Here is a 23232-nt window from a genome sequence, read left to right as displayed (position 1 = left end):
CCAAATGTAATTTATCATGGGTTTGTAGTGCAGACTGTCTGAGTCACACAGGGCTTTTTTTTTTTTTTTCAATAGACAGATAAATAACCCTTGGGACAAAATTACCTCATTGAAAGGAAACTGATATTAAATCATTATTGTTCCAGGTGAACAGAGCCTCCTCGAGGCAGCCCCCTCTGGACAGCTGCCCACAGCCCGAGGCAGGAGAAGCCCAGGCTGAGTGATGTGGAAATGCAAGTCCTGGGAGTGATGCTCAGAGGAGCCCATGCCCTTCTTCTGCTCGAAGAGCTTTGCCCCAGCTCCGCACGTGTGCTGGCAGCCGCCCCTGCACAACAGCCCTCTCCATCTGCCTCCGGAGCGGCTCCTCCCTCCTGGTACAGAAACACACTGAGGATTTTATCACAGCTGCTGCTCCAGCCATCAGGGACATCCCTGTGCTCCCGGCTGGCCGGCTTTCCTCCCTGAAGCCCCCACGAGCCCAGCCCTGGGGCCAGCTGCGGCCAGGGGCACCGAGGGACCAGCACTCGCAGCAGCAGCCGAGCCTGTCTCCGTGGGAAGGGTTTCCTTCCGAGCCAACAGCTCTCTGTTCCCACGGGCCCTTTCAAGACTTCTGTTTGGGTTAATTTCACAGCTGCTGGGGCTCATTCCGTCCTTGAGTAACTCTCCAAAGGGATATGCTTATCCACAGAGGCTGTTCCAGCTGCCTTGGCTTTGATCTCTTTGGTTTTTCCTGTGTGATGTAAGGTTGTTTAACGTGTTGGCTGTGACATGGTGAGGACTTTCTGGCAGCCTGGAGCCTGCCAGAGCATCCGTGGCGAGCTCCAGGCAGGTCCTGCTAAACCAGAACAGCAGCCCTACCACTCGCATGAAGCTGGACATCTGTGTCCGTCCCCCCACAGCCACCAGTGTGTCCATCCCCACAGCCACTGGTGGCATTTTAATTGTGATACCGGCCTGGCAGAGGTGAAGGTCGCTACATCGACTGCCTTGAATGTGACAGGCGTGATGGCACTGGGACAAAGAGCTCTGTCTCCTGCCCCATGCCCATCCTGCCACCTGCCTGTCACCGTCTGGAGGAACATCTCCATGAGGGCTTGGGAGAGCAGGTCTGGACAGAGATTAGGGAGTTGCATCTCAAGAAACAACTGGTCATTGGCTTTTTCGACTGAACTTTGCATAAATGCAACAAGATGCACTCAAACACCCTGAGACGGGGAGGAGGGCCCATGTGCATCTTCAACGTAACCGGTCTGTAGTTACATACAATGTGACCTTGCAAATGTTCCTGTTTCTTAAGTCAAGCCTGAGAACTGTGAATTTCAGCCTGCTTTGAACTCGAGCCCTGGGAAGGCTGAAGGCTCATGCCAAACCCCGGCGCTCCCAGACCAGGCAGCAGCTTGCAGCTGCTGGATATCCATGTCTGCAGCGATTTCTGCATCTCCCCCCCAGACACTCTGCTTCCACACATCTCCCCCAAGCAAGCAAACGCATGGTCCATCATGACTGCCTGATATGTCTTATCATCTTGTTAGCAATTAATATTAGCATGGTAGAAATTGCTAATATGTGATATACAATAATTAGAATTCAATTTAATTGCCCAGTAGCTCTTAAACTCTGCATACAAATGTGGCTTCCACTCCCTGGATTACAGAGAATGACATAAAAGGAGAAGGCCGTGCCTGAGAAATGGGTGAGGCCAATGCAGCCCAGCTGGGTTCCAGGCAGCCTGCTGCAGGGCAGCCCAGCAGTGGGGGATTTCCCACCCTCCAAGCGGATCAGCAGGGCTGGGGACTGGCAGAGCAGCATCACTGGGGTGCTGAGGGGAGCATAGATGGGCTGGGATCCGATCAGGCAGCGCTCGATGCTCGGATGTGCCTTATTGCAACAGAGGATGCAGACTTTTCTCCTGCATCTGGGTGCCAAGGTGAGATTGGAAAGAGAGATGCTTCTCCTGGAAACAGCAGATGTTTCCTTCATCTATAGCTGCAGGTACCAAAAAGAAAAAAAAAAAAAGAGGGAAACAAGTGTTTCCCCGAGGTCAGTGCTGCCTGCACCTGCGCTGGGTGCAAGGCAGGGGCTGCATCCCAGGCTGTGCTCTGCAGTCAGTGCAGGGGAGGGGTGAGGGTGCGTGTCCAGGAGAGAGGGGCTGGGGCTGGGCAAAGGGGAACGTGTTCGGGAAAGGGGTGACTCTGTGAAAGGCTCTAGGGCACAGGGCAGGTATCAGCTGCACGCGATCCCACTGTGACGCTGCGGCTAATGTGATTCCTGGGTACCAACAGGGAAATATCAAAGCAATATCTACGGAGAGGATGTTATCTCTGTACAGCACCGGTGTGACCAGTGACGTCCTGTGGCCAGTGCTGATGTCTGCGCTCCCAGCGAGGTGTTAAGAAACTGCAGAGTCCTGGCAGGAGCTACGAGAGCTGCTCGAGGTCTGCAAATCTGCCACAGAGATTAAAGAGGTGAGCCTATGTGTCTTGTCAAAGAGGGGGTTAAAACATCACTTGATTGTGGTCGCTGAGTACCTGTGTGTGGAAGTTTTTAATAATAGATGGTATAATAAGTTATTTAACTGAGACGGATTTAAGCTGGAAATAAAGCACACATTTTAACAAAGGCTGAAATTAATCAGGGAACAATTTACCAAAGGATGCATAGAAGGTTTTCAAACGAAGGATACAAATAATGCCGGCTTTCAGCTTGCCCTTACTAAGGGTGGTGTAGCAATTGCAGGGGAGGCTCATGGGTCCATGTGGGGCAATCCTGCTTCTGGTGGTGCAGAGCCGTGCTGGGGGAGAGAGGAGACCCGTGCCTCCAAGGGGGAGCAGGGATAGGCAGGGTTTACCCGCAGGGCTGTTCCCATTCCAAGCCTCACAGAAGCAGGAGTTCCCGGGGGGGGGGGGGCACAAGCCCCCGAGCCTGCTGAGCAGAGGTGGCCGAGAGCCCTGGCTCCGGCGGTGCTGGCTCCACAAGGTGACACAAGTGCTGGCATGATGTGTGACCCCACAGCTTGTCCTGGAGTGCTCCTACCAGGACCTCAGCTCACACATATTTATTCCCTTTTTTGAAGTGTAAGTGCAGAGGGAAAAGTACCTGCGTAGAAAGAGCTGGATGAGGCCATTATCTCTAAGGGATTAACGGCTGCTGGTGACTCAGAACTAAGATGACTCAAAGAAAGGCAGCATCCAAGGGATAAAGTCAACCGCCACGGTCCCATCATCAGCCAATTCCACAAACTCAGCACCGTCTCCTGAGTGATTAGCACAACCGTGCAGGGAGTTTGCAGAGGAAAAGTGCTCCATTTTGGCTCCCCATCTCCTGAAACCTGGCATCTGTATCTTGTGATAGCTGTCATGCACAGCCAGCCAGGCCTGGCCAGGGCTGGGAAAGGAGTGCTCAAGAGAATACAGAGAAGGGGCCTTTGATCCCTCTAATTAACTCTGATTTAAAATGTATTATGAAGCTAAGAATTAGGAGGAAAGCTGGGGTTGCTTTGATGTGCGTGGGTGGATGTGGCCAAGAGACTGCACAGAGGGCAGAGATTAGGAGAGGCAGGAAAGGTCTGAGGCAAGGACCTGGGAGCAGAAGGGGCTCATCAGCACCCATGGGGACAGACACGTTGGTGCTCTCACTGGAGAGACCGGGAGGAGCGTGGTGGCACTGGGGAATGGTGCAGAAGCTGCCAAGTTCCCGGTCGGTTGTGGCCCAGCAGCGTTTGCTCTCTATTCAGAGGTCTCCGACACTGCAGCAAAGCCATGGCTGCTCCGTGCCAACAGGACTCACGTTCTCGTCGCTCGCTCCAACAAGGGAAAGGCCACGTGCGTGGGGCTGCGTCCTGCATACACCGTTACTGATTTTGCTCCTAGGTGTCAGTGTGTGTGTTAACAAGGGGATGTTTCCTGCCCTTCCTAACGGAAACAACTACCCGTAACAGGCACCAGGACTTTTCTCAGCAATAATTGCTAGGGCGGCCGCTCGCAGGGACCACCGGTGGCCGCAGACCCACCGCCCTGGGGCCCTGCGCCGTCAGAGCTTGCTGCAGGACACGGGTCTCCAGCAAACAGAAACCCAGGAGCAAGCTCCCACCCGGAGTCTGGGGGCTTCTGCAGCTGGAAACGGCGCTTCGCTGGATGCTGAGCCCCTGAACCCCCGCGTCCCCGCGGGCACCGGAGCTGCCGCCCGCCGCCGCTCCCTGTGCCGGTGCTGAAATGACCTCTAGTGGCAGGCGGGGACCGGGGCCGGCCCGCGGCGAGCTGGCCCCGGGAGAGGGGCAGGCGAGGGGGAAGGTTTGGGGTATTTTTAAAAAAAAAAAGAGGGGGGGGGGGAATTGCGACCCCCCTCTCCGTTGTTTTCCAGTTGCTGTAGAAATTCTCCTGCTTCCCAGGTTTGGGAGCCTACAGAAACACCAGCTCCATATGATCCATGGCTCCTCTTCGTTTGCCCCAGTGCTGTGGTGACTCTGGAGCCTACTGATGGTGCTGTCAGCCATGGGGCTGGCTGTGGGTTGTTTTGCTGAGGAGCATTTTGGCATGCATTTATCTGCTCGAGTGGCATCAGCCTGTTCTGAGTCAGATCGCCCAGCTCCCCTCCTGCAGGCCAGGCCCCTGGCAGGCATGGTGGCAGGAGGAGGAGGTGGACAGGCACCGTGTCCCCCAGGGCCTGCTTGGTACTCCCCAAACTTGGCTTTGGGCAGTTGCAAAAGTCCTCCCCCAGGACTGCTGCAATGCCAGCGAAAATGAGGTGATGGGAAGAGCCGCCACATGTCCCAGCACAGACACGAGTGCCACAAGAGCTAGTACTGACCATCAGCGTGGTGGGAGGCATGGCTCCATCCTTCCTCCTGTGCCTCCACCTCTGCCCTCAGCTGGGTGCAGAAGTGACCCTGTCCATGCAGGAGGCAGGCAGGCAGGCAAGAGCCCTGCTCGCCAGTGCAGGCTCTGAACTGAGGGGTAACAGATATTTTGCATTACTTCATGATTGCTGTTGAAGTGCCAATGTCTTTGCCTGTCCCTCTTCCCAGCATCACAGCAGCCTTGAGTCTCAGACCAAAATGGAGAGCTCTGAGTCACCACCATGGCTATGGGGCTAAACACGGCAGGTCTGGCCAGCTCACGCTGAGGACACTCTGGGTGGCTATCTCCATCTTCCGAACGTTGCACTGTATCGGTCCTTTATGGGAGAAGCCCAGGAACCTGTACTCTGGACCTTTAGGCTTCCCCATGCCTAGGAGAGGCCTTCATTAGCACACCACCTTCCACCCGGTGGGACATCCCCCCCCATCAGGGCTACGGCAAAGCTCTGAGGTCAGGGGAACAGGCAGGGAGAGGTCCTGCCTTGGGGCACAGAGGAGGCATGTAGGCAAAACCCTAAAGTGAGAGGTAAACCCAAACCCCAGCCCGTGGAGGGTCCAGAGGCATTTTCCCCCCACTGCTGACAGCATTTGGAGCAGGGGCAGACCCAAAGTGAAGGTCCTCTCCTCCCGGCCGTGGGCTGCCACCCTCTGGGCTCAGCAGGGCTGCAAGCCCCTGGAGCCATCTCGTGCTGCTGCCATTGCTGAAAGACATCAGGCTCCTTCTTTCACGAGGTGGCAATGGCGAGTTAGTTTTGTCTTTTCTTTCACTGAGCAAAATAATTAGTGACTCGAAATTCATTAAGCAGCAAGGTCACCCCTGAGAGCAGGGATGAGATTCAGAGGTGGTGCCAAGCAGTATCAGTGACGGCGAGATAACAAGCCCGTGTCTTCCCAGAGCCAGTGGATTCCCCAGAGGAAGGGGAGATGTCCCCGCTGGCAGCGTGATCCCTCTCTGCACCCACGATTCCGGGCACAACGAGCTGGCGGGAGGGCTGAACTCTGCCGGCCTCAGAAGAAGTGCTGGTGTTCTTGCTTTCAGACTGAGTCCTCTGCTCTGCTGCTTGTCTGGTGGTCGGGTCGCAGAGGTCTGTGCTGCAATGTCAGACCCAGAGGTGGGCTCATCTCACGGCATCATTTTGGGATAGGATCAAAGGAAAAATCTCTGCAGAGAAGATCTCGCTTTAAGTTGGGATCACGACCCAGGGAGAGCACCGTTCCCAAGAGGACGGGCTGTGTTGTGGGGTGCGCAGTGCCAGGACTGTGAGTCTGGCATGCTTTCTGATGTGAGCAGCAGCGATCCCAGGTAAACTTCCTGGTGAAGTTCTTTATATGGCTTTTATGATTTCTTGGATAAATTAGCTCTGATTATTACAGAAAAAGTTACTTTTGCTCCAGAATACTGTTCACACAGGGAGGAATTGTTTGTCCTGCTATACCTCTCCTGATTCACTCTGTGATGATGGCAAACCCCTACCGAGGAATGAGCTCTCATCTTTTCTGACTAGTTGATACAGTCAATTTTCTTCTCCTTAGTACAGAGGGTAATAAATTCAGACATCCATGTAAATTCATGACAAAGGACGCCCAGATTGATTGCTGGCCCTTGCACCAGAGGGATGTACCATTTTACTTCTAGCTGTCATGGCTCACATCTAGGGCTTTCATGCTTTTATATTCCTGCGAACACACCAACATGGTCCCCCCAGGGTTCACATGTGCTCAGGCAGGCTTGGCCCAGAACTGGCCGGGTGCAGGGGAGCAGGGCTGCGCTGGTACCCCGGACTGAGCAACGGCATCGTCTGCCCGGGCACCGGCACCACCACCCCTCCTGGCTGAGGAGATCCACTCAAAACAGGGTCAACACACCTCCACTGGTCTTCTACACAGGTCTGTAGGGTTTGTGGCGTGTTGTGGGGTGTAAGTGGAGCTGGGGAGGGAGCAGCTCCCAGGACCTACTGGCTCTCTTGGTAATTACAGGCTGGGCTTTTGCTTGTTTACTTGTTTGTTTGTTTCCCATGACATAAAAGCAGGTTTCTGGATTTGTTTTCTGTGTTTCAGCACAACTTTTGCAGTTTCCCTCAACTCTGTGTCCCTCAAGCCTAAGGGAGCTGACAAACATCAGAAACGAAGTGGATTGCAAATTGCGAGAGGACTTTGGAAAACAACTCGGGAAACAAAGCAGATGGGCTGTGCCAGCGCTTGCAGACTTGTGCTGAAAGAATTTCCCAGTTTTCCAGGACACTTACACCCAGACGTGCTCTCCCCAAAGGGATGGCTGTTGTGGCCAGGTTTCCGCTGCTGGTCAGCTTTTGGTTCTGTATTTCAATATATTTCTAGGATTTTTCCTCATGACAATAGTCCTGCTGGTGGTGGGAGGGGAATGGGGCTGGCAGCGTGCAGCAGCCTTGGTTTTCTCCCCAAACTTCTGTTATTTGGGGTTCAAACACCTGCAGTGCTGATAGGCAGAAATGCTACATAAAACGTGGGCTTTATTAAGATGCCAAAGTTTTACAAACGGAGCCAGGAACAAAAGGCAGCCCGGCTGTGTGAGCCTTGGGCTGGGTATCGCGGGGTGGCTGGGCTGCGTGATGCCCTCCCTGTTTCGGGGCTGTCGGGGTGTGCTGCTGGCTCGGCACTGCAGCAGAACCTCACTTTGTCTTGAGATCACATTTGAAATGCTGAGAGGCTCCTTGCCTCTTCTGCCTCCTAACGCTGCGGTATTTAGGTGACTTTTTTTGCAAAGAGATGTAATAGGTGCCTGTCTCTGCCACAATGACATGGTCTAATGTTAAATTATTAACTTAAAACATGACAAAATGTCTTTTTTTTTTTTTTAAATTTAAAAAAAAAATCAAACCCTTCGCACAGTGGTACCCTGAGAGCACCCTGTGGGGCAGTGAGCTCTGGTCTCTCCTGTGGGCTGTTCAAGGGAGTCTGTGCAAGCCCAGGTCTCAGCTGGCCACGGGGCTCCCAGACCACCGATGGGAATGTGCCACATGGTGACAGAAGACCCTGGGCTGTCCACACCTGTCAGAAGATCCTGACTCAATAGACACTGTCACAGGGTGACACAGTGCTACCAAGGTGTCCAAATCTGCTCCCCACTCCCTGGACCTCTTGCAAGCAAGGTAGGGAGAGCCCATGAGCATCTTCAGCCAGGGCAGGACACTAACCAAGGTAAAAGATGCTGCCTTAAGAAAAATCCAAAGTATGTCTTCTGGGCAGGGCAACCTGTCCCTGAAAGGCTGTGGGAGCAATCGGCTCCGAGGTCTGGGCACACCATCGCCACGATGCTCCACAGTGGGCGGCCAGGCTGCCTCTCCAGCCAGGGCATCACCGCTTCCCAGGGCTTGGAGGTTTCCCAGCCCCTGGATGGCAACCTGTGCCCAGCTCAGGATGAAGACTGGGCCACTTGCTCACTGAATCCTCCAGCTGAGAAGGCCAAGACAAAAACACATATTTCATTTCAGCCAGTAAAGCTGCCTGGGTGAAAGGGGCAGGGGCTGGGAAGAGAGAGCCTGCAGAGGCATTTCTTGGGGAAGCCAAGCAGGAGCAGTGGAGGGATGAAAGGTTTTCTCTGGGTCCAGAGGCTGTTTTGCACAGGTATAAAGTACTGGTGCCATGCAGAGTGGCAGGGAATTCGGAGCCCCAATTTACGGGCTGAGGGAGGCGCGATCCAGAGCCTGGGAACCCTCTGAAGCTGTCTGGCACTGCCATGTCACACCTGTGCCTCTCAGCAGTTCTGGAGTTGGACTTCGCTGTCTTCTACTGCACTTCAAGGCTTAATTAATGCTTGAGAAGCAATTTACAGATGAAAAGCACAAACATGTAGCAATCCCAATAAACAGGTTGGTCAGGAGGAGGCCTGCCCCATAATGCTGCTTTGCTAGATGTTTTCTGGTGGCACTCATGCATTAGAGTACAGGTGTCTGTCGCACTGGGGTCTCGAGCAGGGACAGAGGCTGCCTGCCTGCAGCAGGGACATGGTCTGCCCGTGCAAACTGAGCGTCTGCTCTGCTCCGCTGCTTGGGATGCCGCATTTCAGCAGAGGCATTGCGCTTTTGTTCACATGCTACATTGCAAAGGAGCTGTAGGGACAAGTGATCCCAAAACATCTGAGCGTTTTTGGTGATCTGCAAGAGCAGTACCAAATCTGTGGGGAGAGGTGAATCCTTCATTAAACTTGGGAAATACGTGTGGCGCTGCCAAAAAGACCAAAGACGGACCTGTGAAATCAAATTGCTATTCAGTGTTTTAGGATCTCTAGGTTCCTCTCCTTTGTCTGTTTATTATTTCTTCTCCCTTTGACTTCATAAACTGCAGAACAGTTCCTCACCGATATCCGCAATAATTACTAGCATTTAAAATAATAAATAACACCTTACTTGGGCCCCTGGGCACATTTGTCCTGGCCAGTGCCACCCCAGAAGCCATACATCAGCAGAGCAATGGTAGTGTGATGATGTACGAAGCTGATACATCATCCGAGCACTGGCGCACTGATGCAGTGCTCTGTGCAGGGCTATCGCTCCGCTTACAGATGGCTGGTTGGTGGTGCAGCACTGACCGTTACAAACGAGTCAGATGGATCCTAATATTTAACAGATTGTCCTGGATCTATAATGGATTTTCTCATGAAGAAGTAACTGGACGGTTTATGGGAGGGCCGGCAGATATTGGTGGGTGAGAAGGCTCTGAGGAGCTTTAACAAAACCAACTTCCACATCTGGGTAAGTAGTTTGAACTCAGACAAGTAGATAATGGCCAAGCTGGGCAGTCCACTGGGCAGCCGTGGGGTACTATAATGCTGGGGTAAAAGGAGTTTGCAGTCTTTCTCCAGTTTCCAGGCATGGGTACAAATGTCATAGCCAAGCTCCTTCTTCGTTCTCCCAGCAGAAGGGCCAATGATTCAATCGGGGATGTTGGCGGGGCACAAAATAAGAGAATTCCGCTTCTTCATCCCATAATTATTCTGTACTGTTCTGAGAATAACTGGAGGATTCACAGCTCCCCAGCTGGGCTATCAGGCCAGCACATTTCACGCGTATTCGCCAGGCAGCACCCAAAACTCCATTTTTGAATCCTGAATCAGAACAGCGGCACAGGATATTTATTAACATTCTGTTAAAAAATGTTCTTATTGGTTTTGGTCTGTTTCTGACAACGTTCCTTCTGGTTACAGTGGCAAAGATAAATAAAAGTCTGGATTTCTTTCTCAGCTGATACTATTGTCTTAGGAAAGAAATCTGGAGGGGTGGGTAGCCTCGGGGTGCTCTCACAAGGTGCACACCTCCCCTCCATGCTGCACTGGCATTTGGGATTCTCCCTCTGCCCTTGCAAAGGCGTTGCTCCCTTGGGAAGCTTTGGGAATCATGAAGCCAGAAGCTAGAAAGCTTCAGCGACTCCTCCTGGAAAATATTTCGGGGGTTAAAAAAAGCCCATTGGGAATCCCACCCTCCTTTCTAACCCAGAAATGTGCCCGAATGAAGCGCGAGCAGGTGATGGGGGCTCTGCACTGCGCAGAGCAAGCGGGGACTCAACTCCCTCTGCCAATAGATTATCATTCCTCCTGTTCTCATCAGCAGAGTGTGACCCAATATTAACGATCCTTTGTCTTTTTATGTGACAAAATCCCCTTCCCTTTCTCCTGTCAAAAAAAAAAAAAAAATTTAAAAGTCCTTTGCAAAACCAGAAAGACCCACTTCTGGCTGCTTTTATGCTTTGTAGCTGGAAGGGTGCGCTGCACGGGCAGCCGGGGACTCCCACTGCGTACCAGAGATCCTGGCTGCACGCGGCTGGCTTAGATCCAGGATGATCAGAGTTTTAAGCTTGCGGGTGAGAGGGAAATTCAACAGAATTGTACAGAAATCAAATCCCACAGCTACAGTACGGAACTGGAACCAGCAAAGGGTGGACACAGCTCAAGCGAGGACCCCCTCACAGAAGACCACAACGCCATATCTGAGTGGTAGCTTTGGTTTCAGAAAGGAGTTGCACCAACACCTTTTGGAGTCTTTGAAGTATGCTCATCGTGCCCAGGGGATCGGACTTAGAGGTGGAGGAGTATGGTCAAGATCATGCACGATTCGTCCACCGCTCTGAGTTTTACTGCAGTATGTGGAGGATTACACTAAATTATGACAATTTGCTTCTTGTTCTTAAAGTCTGTGAGCATTTGAGTAAAGACAGAGTTCAAGCAACTGTGGATGTGCCACTCTTGGGAAGTACATTGGTTTATGGCAATAAACATAAATGAACTGTGGATATAAAGACTAAGATATAAATTTGGTGAATGTGATGTGTTGCCATCCCTAATGTGCTTACTGACTGTGTACAGATGTTGGCATGCTGGTTCCAAGATCTGCTTTCTCCCTTTATTCAGCAATTCAAAAGTGCAGGCATTTGCATGATATCCTCTTGTCTAATTAGATGCCTTCATTTACCACCCTCTAGGCTCCAAGTTCTGATCATTGTACTCAAAGCGTAGTAAGTTATCAATGGTAGTAGGTTGGTGTGATGTGGCAGTGAGACACGGTGTGGTGTGTCTGTGGTGTATGGATATGGAGCATAGAGGAGCTACATAGAGGAGACAGGAGCAGATAAGAATCAGAGTTTTGGGTTTGTTTTTGGTTTTTAAGTGTACTAACGATGCTGTCATTCTTAATTAAAGCTTAGCTTTAACCAGTGCCTGCTCACAGCAGCAGTGCTACCTCAGAAGCTGGACTGATGACACGGAGGTTTGGAACTGTGACTGACAAAGCAATGTGGATATTCCAGCAAAACTGGCCCTGTGGGCCCTCGGCTCTGCAGGCGATGATTTGGGCTCTTGGATTGCTTGAGCCCCGAGTGCTTGTGGTAATGCAAGGTCCTCTTCTCTTGCACAGAACTCACGGCTAAAGTTAAAAAATAAAAAAATAATAATAAAAAAGAAGCAGTCTTTGCTCCTGACAAAACAAACTGAAGAAGGAAATGCAAATACGTACCTTCCCACCACGCCAACCTGCTTATTTGTGTGTTCTTTTCCAACAGACCTGCTCCCACAGTGGAAGCTATTAGAGATAATTTGTCCGTTCTGGTTTTGAGGTGGGGTTTTCTTGTTTCTGTTTGTATTGCTCAGCTGTACAACAGGTACTTTGCGGACACTCAGGAACAATTCCGTCTCAGGCAGCCCTCAGAATTTCAGAATTAAAGCAGCAAGGACAACTGCGCTCGACAAAAGGTGCTCAGTACAGTGCAGCAGAACTGGACATAGACAAGCGGGTTCTGAATCAATAAAGTGGTAAATGAGATGAAGTTCCCTACACAGCTCCTAATAATCTGTCATGGTAAAACACCAAAACTACATTTTAAAGCAAAGAGTTTCTCTTTATTGCTCTTTTTCAACTAATGTGTGAGTATGACCTAAAATAGTGACAACAGAACTTGGGTAACTTACATTTTAGGTTGTTTTGCAGAATTTAGAGAACAATTTACTGCCGAATGGATTTGAAAGCAAAAGAGTTAGAAGTTACAGGAGTGACTTAAAGCTACGAAAATAGCCCTGACGCCAACAGGTGTGCAGAGAACACCAAGCCTTAATGCCGCTCTCCTTTTTGAATGAGTTTCGGAACCTTACCCAGCTCCCTCTGAAAGCCACGGGGTATTTCCTTGCCTCCGTAGGAGGTTCCAGGTTTGTTTTTTAAAGTTATAAATGTGGGTAACTGAGAATACTTATGTGCTGCAACAGCAAGCTAATTGTTTGTTATGACATGAGTATTTCTGTTGAGTGTGGTAAACATCGTTTAATAAGCATGTCAAACCTTTTAAGATGAATTTGTCTAAGTACAGATACAGCAGCATTCCCAGAAAGTCAGGATCTGGTCACACATCCCCCTGCTGCCCAGATTGCTGTCTTTGACTGCTCTCACCACCCTCCTGCCAGAGGTCACTCCTCCGATTTCACAGCTCGGATGCTCGTGGGAGCATCTTTATCCTGCTTTGGGCCAAATGAGCGGCGTTAGCTCCAACCAACGATATGAGCTGCATATCATCACCAGGTCAGGCCATTTTGGCTGAAGCGCTTGAGGGAGCAACCAAGCAGGTTCTGCTGGGCTCTGGGGGGGCATTAACCTCGGGCAGGGCTGGGCAGCGCTGTGGAGAGCTGGGAGGTGTAAAGCCATCGGCCACCACAGATACGTTATCTCCGGACTATGCGAGCAGACCCTCAGGCTGGGCTTCATCAGCCTTTGCTTTCATTTTAGGACACCTAATCCCAGATCAAAAGGGCTGGGACGACACAGTGCAATGTGCTGACCTGGCACAAACGCTGCTGATACAAATTTGTTCTGAAGTTTATTGAAGAGGTAAGTTGGTCCCAGCAGACCTCATGCAGATCAGGTACCATCTGCCTTCCAGCAGCCAGCAAAAGGCAAAGGGCAGCACAAACGCAGCGTGGCGTGTGACGTCTGAGCCAACCTGGTATGGCTGTGCCCACGTCTGACGCAGGAGGAATCGATACGGCAGGTGATCCACGGTACGCAGACCTGGTACTGATGGGGAAGCTGGTTTAAAAAACGGTAATCTGGGTATGCTGATGTTCGCGAATTATTGAAAACTAAGCTAAAGACAAACTACTCCCCCTCTCTAATGGGGACAAATTGTTTTACACAGAACCTGTGTAGTTTGGAGACCTTATATACCTGACAGTCCCCCTGTTCATGCAGATCCTTTTTCCCCTGGAGTGCATGAAATCCCTAAACATTTCCTGTAGGGTTCAGACACCAGAAGTTTCCGAGCCTCAAATATTTGATGAGAAGTGTTTTTTCCAAGCCTGTTAGTCTTCACTATTTTTACTTTAAAAATGTACTTGCCTTTGGATTGATTTGTTTGAGATAGCGCTGCGCCAGCTGATACTCAAAAGGTTTTCTCTGTAAAGACTTATGGCCAGAGGATTAGAAAATAAACATTTTTAAACTGAAAGATTCTGCTCTGTAAGTTTGAAACTGTTTACTGATAAATGGGTTGGACATACAACCAGTACATAAAACAGTTGGGGGGTTAATCATGACATTAATAAAAATATTAAATCTACAAGAAAAGTGAGTAATATTAATTGCATAATTTAATTTTCTGTAGTAGATTAGTGGGCACATAACTGGTAAAGGAAAAATGAGGATTCATAGAGAAATGTGCACAGTCTAAATTACTTGATCTTGTAAAAAACTTGGGCCCCTGGAAAGAAAGCGAAGTGTGCATCATACATTTGTGGAAAAAACAAATAGCTCCTTTACTAAAAAGCAATAATCTGCATAATGAAACATTAATAGATATTTTAAGTTGCAGTCATTGCCTGCATAATGAAAACTCTAAGATGATAATGATTTTTCTGTCCTCATGCGGTTTATTTTGCTGTTTATGCACAGCATTTAATTTCCTTATTCCTGCTCGAGTTCTGTTCCCTGTTCTAATTAATTTCTTCCTCATTTCTAGTCCAACCATCCTTTCCTTTGAAAAAGACAACATATCCAGTCCGTTTGAAATCTGCTCTTATTTTATCATTCACCGTGTCAGACATGTCTGTGATATAGGGGTGATGCTCGACCGCGTCAGTAGCGTAACTGCTTTGTAAATTCAGGCTTCTATGGTTTTGTGGCACATTTTGAGATGCGGACACAAAGATTTAATAGCAGTATTTCCTTCTGGCATTTTTGTCCTCTGCGCCCCGTTCACGAGTGCCAACGCGCTCCCAAGATCTGTCCTGCGCCCATGGGTCCCTCTCCCACCCCGGGTGCTGTTCGCTCTGAGGGACGGCGACGTGAGGGATCACCCCTCCGATGGGGTGACTGGCAGTGGGGGGCTTTGCCGAACCACTGCTTTGGTGTGGCAGAAATGGAAACCTAATGACCTGCTGCGTCATCTGCCCACCGACGTGGGAAATAAGGGAAACGCTGCTGTTGTTTCCCACGGACAAGGCGGGAGGTCGAAGCCCAAGGCGGGAGGTCGAAGCCCCTCGAAGCCCGTGCGGTGCCGGGAGGGATGTCCCCTCCCTTCGCTGGCCTCGAGGTGCGGGCAGCCCAGCGCCACTCGGCAAAGCCCGCTGCGTCTCCCCCAGGCTGCCGTGCCCTGGCTGGCTGCTGACAGGATGGGACTCGGGCCGTGACAGGACACCGGGCGGTGGCGGGCCCAGCGCTGTTGTGCGAGCCACCGCGGCCCAGGGGCTGACGGGAGGCGACGCTGGGTGATGGAGGCCCCGGGCGGTGACGGCAGGGACAGCACGGGCCCAGGGGGGTGGCAGGGCTCGGGGCAGTGACAGGCCCGGGCGGTGACGGGAGGGACAGCACAGACCCGGGGTGTGACAGGACACCGGGCGGTGAGAGCCCTGGGGGGATGGCGGGGGGGGGTGTGGCAGGACACCGTGGGCACAGCACGGACGCGGGCAGCCCGCGGCGGTGACGCGAGCGGTAACGGCTGTCCCGTAGGGGGCGTTCGGCGCGAGGACCAAGAGGGCGGGCCGCCGCGCTCACGTGACGCGGGCCGTTTGTCATACTGCGCTGGGTCACGTGAGTCGCGGGGGGGTGGGGTGCGGTGTGCCGTTGCGCCTGCGCGGTGAGGCGCTCGCGGCGGCCCGTGCGGTTGGCGGCCGGGAAACCCCTCGGCGTAACGCTGAGGCGGGGGCGCCTGAGTCGCCATAGCGAGCGGTCGGGCCTGGGAGCGCTGCGTGCGAGAGAGGGAGCGGAGGCCGAGCCGGGGCCACGGGGGGCCTCTCCCCGTTCTTCGCCCGCTCGCCCGGGTTGCGAGGAGGAGCCTGGGCGGGCGCCGCCGCCCATCTAGATCGCTGAGGGCCGCGGGCCGGAGTCGTTGCGGGGGCGGGGGCCGGGGCCTCGCAGCGCTGCCGCGATGGAGCGCTGAGGCCTCCGCCAGCCGAGTCTGCCTGAGGCCGCGGGGCCTGGCCATGGCGGAGCGCCGCGGCCTCTGAGCGCCGCCGGCCCGCTCGAGCTCAGCCCGCGCTGCTTGCTCCGGCCCCCTCGGTCGGTGGGCCCTTCCCCGCGCCGCCGCGGGCCCTAACCGGCGCGGAGGCCGCGACGCCGTCTGCCGCGGTAGACGCCATCGCGGAGCAGGCACCGCCTGGCCCCGACCATGTCGTGCGTCCACTACAAGTTCTCCTCCAAGCTGAACTATGATACGGTCACCTTCGACGGCCTCCACATCTCCCTGTGCGACCTCAAGCGCCAGATCATGGGCCGCGAGAAGCTGAAGGCGGCCGACTGCGACCTGCAGATCACCAACGCCCAGACCAAAGAAGGTGCGTGGGGGGCGGCGGGCGCGGGGCCTCGGGGACCGCCCGGCTGGCGGCGTCGCAGACCGCTCCGCCGCGGCCTGCTCTTTGTGGCTCGTTCCCACGTAGCGTGAGTCAGCCCGGGGCCCATCCCGCCGGCGTGCGGGGGGACCGGGAGGGCAAGCGATGCTGGGGATTAAGCGGGGTGGGAAGCGATAAGGTGATTAGGCCGCGATCGGTATCTGTGACTTACGTTGGGGACCTCGCAGAGCTGTTCTTTTGGAGTTACCGTTCTCACAACTGCTTTCAGGTTTGTGTTTTAGACGCGGAGCTAGGCGTAGAAGAATACGTGGTTGATGTGCGACATACAGTGCTTACAAAAGTTTTTGGTTTACTGGAATTCTACGTAAAATTATAAGGAAATGTGGGAGACTATCTTATAATAGCAAACTTGCCAGATTTCTTTGAAATCTGATGGAGAAAGCCGAAAGTGATAGAAATAAAACAGATGGCTAATTTGAAGGAAAAAAAAAAGAGTTTGGTGACTGAATTTTGTCTTCAACTTCTTTTATCTCACTTCATTGGAAAATTGGTTTTGTGCTCATTACGGAAATTGCTCACTAGCAATATTTGGGATCAAGACTATCTGTTACTTATAACTTATGCAGACCCTTTAAAGTCATCTTACACGAGTGCTCTTTATCGAAATTATACTTGGGAATTTCTTCTTAATGTAACTTATTTTCTACACAAAAGATGTTATCATTCAGATGCTGTTGAGCGTTATTTCATCATTCATTTCTAACTTTTTTTTTCCCTGGTACTACGTGTTAACTGTATCAGGGCAATACTGAAGTTTTATGGCAGAACGTTTATGGTGAATATCTGTAAGAAATGTTCTTGGACAAGTCATAAATTCTTTTAAGTTAATAAATGGTGCTTGATTTGCAGAGATAACAACAGTTTCGTATTACTTGGTGTGGTATTTCAGTTTGGTAATCTGCCATCTTGATAACTTTGAATGTGATTAAAGACTTTGGCATGTGACTTTTCAGAAATAAAAATAATTTTGAAGTGTTTTCATTCTTTAAACATTAAATCTTTTAATTTTTTTCTGTGGTTCTGTGACACTCTTACAACAGTCTTTTCTTTAAAATGTGTACTAGTGTGGTTTTTTTCTCTTCCTGTTTCATGTATTAAAACTTCAACAGAATGATATGTACATTGTGATAACTAACTTCAGCCCTGGCCTTTCAAGTGATTGGACCTAAAGCTCGCTGTTTATCTACAGGTATTTATTTCAGGAGGATGTCTGTGAAGAGGCGTACTGGCACAGTGTTAGGAGTCTTAGGGATGGATGTCATTGGTTTGTGTGAGATACATAGGTAGAGATACACTTCAGAAGTTTTGAATTTTTCTGGTAGTATTGAATAAAATTGTCAAAAGCTTTTGAAAAATGTTTAATTTGCTTCAAGGGCTTTGCTGCAGAAGGGTCTCTGAATTTTGTCTTCAGTTGCTAATGTACTTTTAGCTTCACAAATGCTAGCAGGCTGAATGGCCAACTGGCCGACATCACTACTGTAATAGTTGGGTCTGTGTAAAACAGAGCCTTAAAACCAGAATGTTGGATGGTGATGTAGCCCACTTATCATCATCAGAAAAAAAGATGTTATGAAGTAGACCAAACACATGGATTTTGTTGTAGCAGGTGAGGAACAGAAAGCAGTTTTTAGAAGAAAAAATTATGCTTATAAATATGTTGCCCCATAAAGCATTACTCTAATATACATAATACCAGTTCTACAAAGTGTGTTGCTTTGTTTTCACACATGGTCAGGATGCAGTGAAGAAAAAGTATCTGCTTCGTTAGGTTGTTAAATGTGGTGTTGTCTAAAGGTGAAGTTAGGAGGAACATCTTTCATACTTTAAAGAGCATTGCTGTTGTTTAACAGGGACAAGATCCTCCTCTAGGTACGTTGTGTTGCACTCTGATCTTTGTAAAATGAGTATAAAATGTTAAACTTCTTATCTTAGTGCCACAGATGCTTATTGAAGTTTTTGTAAGGGTGTTTTCCATGTGAAAATGCAAAAATCTCCCAGTGGTTTTCAGAGCAAAGCTAGGGAATACGTTTCAGTGCAATATGTATGTATGCCAAATTTTTACTTATATGCATAACTGAATTTCAGTTTTCATGAATCAGATGTGGATGTTTAAACTCGCCTTCAGAAGAAAAAGGAAAAAAAACTAGACTGGGATATTCTGCCTAAATGGGATTATTTGGAATTCTTACGTGTGGACATAAAGTATTGGTTTTGCAGTTTTGGTGTGACGCATTTAAACTTGCCTCCTCTTAATTTAATCTGAATTTCTTGACCTGTCTTTTATAATAGATGTTCTCACAATATTGTGGAAGAACTGCAAACTCCAGAACTGAGGTTTCTAAGTGCTCTTTCCTGCCCTGTAGTGTTTTGACTCAAAACACTTAGAGAATGTGCTGTTCGGCTTATCAGGCAAAATACAAAGAAATATAAAACCAAAGATGTGACTCTGAACTAGTCTTAGATTAATAGTTTTAAGGAAGAATATTGCTCTTACGAGACTGTCCCTTGAACTCAGAACTTGCTTGAGTTAGTGCTGCAGCATGCGCTCGACAGTTTTAGTAATGCCATGATGTGATGTCCTCAAAACAAACTGCTAACTCTGAATGAAATCACTTGGCCTCACAGCTGATGTTTGTCTACTGGAATGTCTTCAGCACTGTGCAAATTTAGCATTTTAGAGGAGACATTTAAGCAACTTTTAAACCTTGCCCTTTACTATGCCACTTTGTGTTGCAGTGCTAGCATGAGCATTAGTTCTTGGGCTGCTGTGCAGCATTATTACGTGGAGCATTCAGAAAGGATATGGCATTCCCTGTTTCCCTGGTTGAGTTGAGGGTGAGCCGTGTACTCATTCAAAAAAGCGTGATGTTACAGTAGAGCTCATGCAGCACCTGTCTCAGAGTTGGCTGCTTTGACTTGGTCACCAGCAGGTTTGGGACCTCTTGGGGATGTGCTGTCAGCTAGGTTAGTGTCCCTTGGCCAGGCACTCGGTTGGTTTCACTACTGTGTTGTCTCCAGGATTGCTTTCACGGTCCTAGTAGCACGCTGAAATGATAAGCAGTGCCAATAAGACATTAAGGCATCAGGTGGTCTGTATAATCAGATTAATGATTGAAAGTATGTTAGATTTTATTGACTCATCCTTTCAAAGCAGTATAGGTGCTCTTTTGAAGCACAGTACCGTGTAATAATAATGCACATGAAAGTTCCATGAACAGTTTGGCCTACTGAACTAGCTAATTGAAGAAATGATGATACACCAGTCCCAGATGAGTGTTATGGTTTAACCTGGCAGGCAGCTAAAACAACCACACAGCTGTTCGCTCAGTCCCCCCCACAGTGGAATGAGGGAGACAGTCTAAAAGAAAGAAAGGAGAGGAAAAAAAACAGTAAAACTTGTGGATTGAGATAAAAGTTTAATGGGACAGAAAAGGAAGAGAATAATAATAATGATAAAAGAATATTCAAAACAATTGATGCACAGCACAATTGCTTATCAACTGAAGTTGATACTCATCTAGTTCTCAAGCCAACCTGCCTCCCGGCCCACCCCCCAGTTATATACTGAGCACTATGTCCTATGGTATGGAATATCCCTTTGGCCAGTTTGGGTCAGCTGTCTTGGCCGTGTCCCCTCCCAGCTTCTTGGGTGCCCCCTGCCTTCTCATTGGCAGGCCAGTATGAGAAGCTGAAAAGTCCTTGACTGCTTAGCAACAACTGAAAACATCAGTGTGTTATCAACATTGTTCTCATACTAAATCCAAAACACAGCACTGTACCAGCTACTAGAAAGAAAATTAACTCTATCCCAGCCAAAACAGGACGATGAGATCGCTAATACTTACTTTGGTGGAAACTGAAAATCTGGAAATAGTAGTCCAGTCTGTTAATCAGGATGTTTTGAGGTAGTGCCTGCTACATAGATGGTTTGTTTGTTGCAAAGTGTGCAATTGGTGTTGATTAGAACAGAGTTTAAAAAAAATCATGTAACGAGAAAGCATATTTTTAAGTGTGAGGGAGAAAATGTGTTCTTGGGAGTTACCCTGTTTTCTGGTAGAGACAGTCTAACATGTTAGTAGTAATTTTCATCTCTTACTCTGCAAATCCTTCCCCTAGTAGCATAATAGCTGGTTAGCAAGGCATCTAAGCCTAGTAAAGGTTTTTCTTTGTAGTTTTGCATATAGGCTCGCCTTCTGATGACTTCTGTTTTGATGAGCTTCTGTACTTTATCTGGGTGAAAATACTTGCAGATAGTGCTCAGAGGGATGCTTTTGCAATGCTGTCAGACTCAAAATGGTGGATTAAAGCAAGCCATAAAATAAGGTAGTAACTCTTTTCAGTCACTCATTTATAGCATACATATGACACAAATTATTAAAACTAGCAGATTGTCAGAATTAAAGATTAATTTAAACATGGTTTTAAATTGTGCATTAAATGTAAAGCAGCGTAAACTTCAGGGCATGACTTGAGCTGTTTGTACTTTTCTGCAGGAAGAAGGTCGTGGACACTAACGCAATTAAGATTTGTAAGTCAGTATGAGGCAGCAAAGTAGCTATTCATTCCTTGAAATACTTCTTTCCCTTAACTCTTTCAAGCATACTGTTTTCTTCTGGAATAAATAGCAGGTTTTACACTGTTATGTCTCTTCTGCTGTTGACTTTGATATAACATCCCAATCTCCCTTGCATTTGCAAGCTTTCTGAGTTAGTTGAATCCTTATTTTTAATCATGGGTCAGATTGACAGAAGCCCAGTAGCCACTTGCTGGCTACTACTGGCAGTAGAACAAGTTTTGTGCTGTAAGGGAGTAGGAATCAACAATGTTGTTATCTCTAGCTTTGTTGAACATTTCTGTTGGAGCTCTGCTTGAACAAGTGTGAAAAGTAGCCTTGTTGAGCATGATGTCACTGCTCACTTTGCAGATGTTGAGTCACGTGGTGAGGCAGAGTGACACTGCTTTGCAGGTCCTGGTAGTTGCCAAGTCTCTGCTAGGGGATGGTGCTGCCTGCAGGGAACAGGTTCCTGCTGGGAGATGCCAGCTTAGTCTAACAGCTCTCAGACTAAACTGGCATCTGTTGCATTTAAATTGAACAAGCAAAAATTTCCAGAGACTTCAGGAATAGTGCTCCAGCTTTAGTCCTCTTCTATTTAAAAAAAAAAAGTTAACTTTTTAGTCTACATTGTTTGACTTCATCTTTAATAAAATTTCATCACCAAAATGAATTCAGTTAATTGAGGGGAAGGAAAAATAAATGTATTAAAGCCACGTAGTATCAAGTTCTTTCACAGAACTAATTCAGCAGTATACTCTGCTGTATGTAAACACTATTTCACAAATTCTCTGAAACAATGACCAAGGTAGTGGGATACTTCAAGTACCAAATACGAATATGTGCTAAGCATCCTGTACAAATAAAGCCTTAACTTCACCAACCTATTGTCACTCTTCAGTTGATCCATTTGAATGTGTACTGATTGACTTTTAAGGTGAATTCATTTTTATATCAGTCTGTTATAGATGGCTGGAGCTCTCTTCACTGTGCACTTAACAGGCAGACTGGAAACAAGTATATCTCTATATATGTGTATGTGCAAGGACAGGCTATTCAGAAAGCAGATGTTAATGCTTCTCTTCTAATTGTCAATGAATTGTCACAAAATACTAAAAGAGGACTTAACTTTTTGCATCATATACCTGTTGTTCATGTTGAAATTGTCCTCTGCAGGCTTGCATAATTTGTGAATAAACACATTGGTTGCTGTCCTCGTATATACAATCTCTTTCTAGGAGAGATCCTGCCACTTGTAATCTTCTGCATAACTACCACAGTCCTCAATTTGGCACAGATAAGGGGTAATGGGTTCAAGCTGAAGGAGGGTCGATTTAGATTAGATGTTAGAAAGAAATTCTTTTCTGTTAGAGTGGTGAAGCACTGGAACAGGTTGCCCAGAGAGGTTGTGGAGGCCCTATCCCTGGAAGTGTTTAAGACCAGGTTGGATGAGGCTTTGGGCAATGTGGTCTAGTGGAGGGTGTCCCTGCCCACAGCAGGGGGGTTGGAACTAGATGATCTTTAAGGTCCCTTCCAACCCAAACCATTCTATGATTCTATGAAACTCCTACCTTTTGGTGGAGCCACTGTTGCTTATCCTGTATCTCTGAAATCTCAATCCAGTGATTTGTGCTCTGGCCCAGAAAGAATACTCTGACTCTATTCAGCAGGTAGAAACAGCTGCATTGGGCTTCTTGAACTGCAGCTGGCGTGATCTCCCAGTTGTTTGTCTGGGTCTCAGTACTGCTTCTTCATCAGAAAGTCCCAGTGCAGGGGACAGGTGGCTGTGTCATGGTTAGATTTTCCTTTTGAGAAGAGCTCTAGGGGTTGGATTCAGGATATCTGGCTTCTGTAAAAGCTTCTGTTTTCTTCATTAGTAGTCCTTTCTCCTACAGTTTTATACTACTGTGAAGTTCAGAGGAAGCTTATTGTTGTTTGGTGCCCTCAGGAGGGGAAGATCAGGAATTAGTTTCGGCTAAATGATTTCTCAGTTTTCTGAAGAAGCATTCTGTCATTTGGAAATAGAAGTAAAATTTTTATTTCATTGTTGAAATGATGTCTTCTGGTAAGTATGGTTTGGTCTAAGAGAGGTTCCTGCCCATAGGAATAATATACTGAAAAATGGAGCATAAATTTTGAAATATTCGTATTTTGTGTGTGATCACTGGGCAAAACCACCCTGACAGAGCTTGACACAGCATCTTTGGTTTTCAGACCATTGTTCTGATTCAGTCTGCAAAGGTAAACGCTTTTAGTATTTAAAACTGTAGGCAGATTACAGAGAATGGCTGTTGATAATGCTTTAAAATATTTAGTCATATCAAGCTTGTGTAAGTACAACATAAAAATGATTTTTGTGGAGAGATCTTTGCTTTTAAGCTTACTTAGAGTGTCTCAGGTAGTTGTTTTTTTTGTTTGGGCCTTACATAAAAAAGGTCAGAAAGCTTTCTTCAAAAGACTAACATAGTG

The 23232-nt window shown here is 48.6% G+C and overlaps 1 protein-coding gene across 7 annotated transcripts in view; it reads left to right on the top strand.

Annotated features, from left to right (window-relative positions):
- The first annotated feature begins 15381 nt into the window (after positions 1-15381).
- Positions 15382-23232, top strand: part of RBBP6 (RB binding protein 6, ubiquitin ligase) — a 32253-nt gene continuing 24402 nt past the window's right edge. For 4 of the 7 annotated variants that reach the window (XM_054842364.1, XM_054842366.1, XM_054842362.1 and 1 more), the window contains exon 1: positions 15413-16136. In XM_054842364.1, the coding sequence (XP_054698339.1) occupies positions 15971-16136 (166 nt within the window). In that variant the 5' untranslated portion in view covers positions 15413-15970. Of the gene's footprint in view, positions 16137-23232 lie in introns of all 7 variants that reach the window. The other 3 variants (XM_054842367.1, XM_054842365.1, XM_054842361.1) reach the window with 2 other exon arrangements.

The sequence above is a fragment of the Grus americana genome, chromosome 15 (genome assembly GCF_028858705.1).
Source record: "Grus americana isolate bGruAme1 chromosome 15, bGruAme1.mat, whole genome shotgun sequence".
NCBI lineage: Eukaryota > Metazoa > Chordata > Aves > Gruiformes > Gruidae > Grus > Grus americana.
The sequence above is the reverse complement of the archived record's forward strand: the minus strand, read 5'-3'. Positions and strand labels throughout refer to the sequence as shown.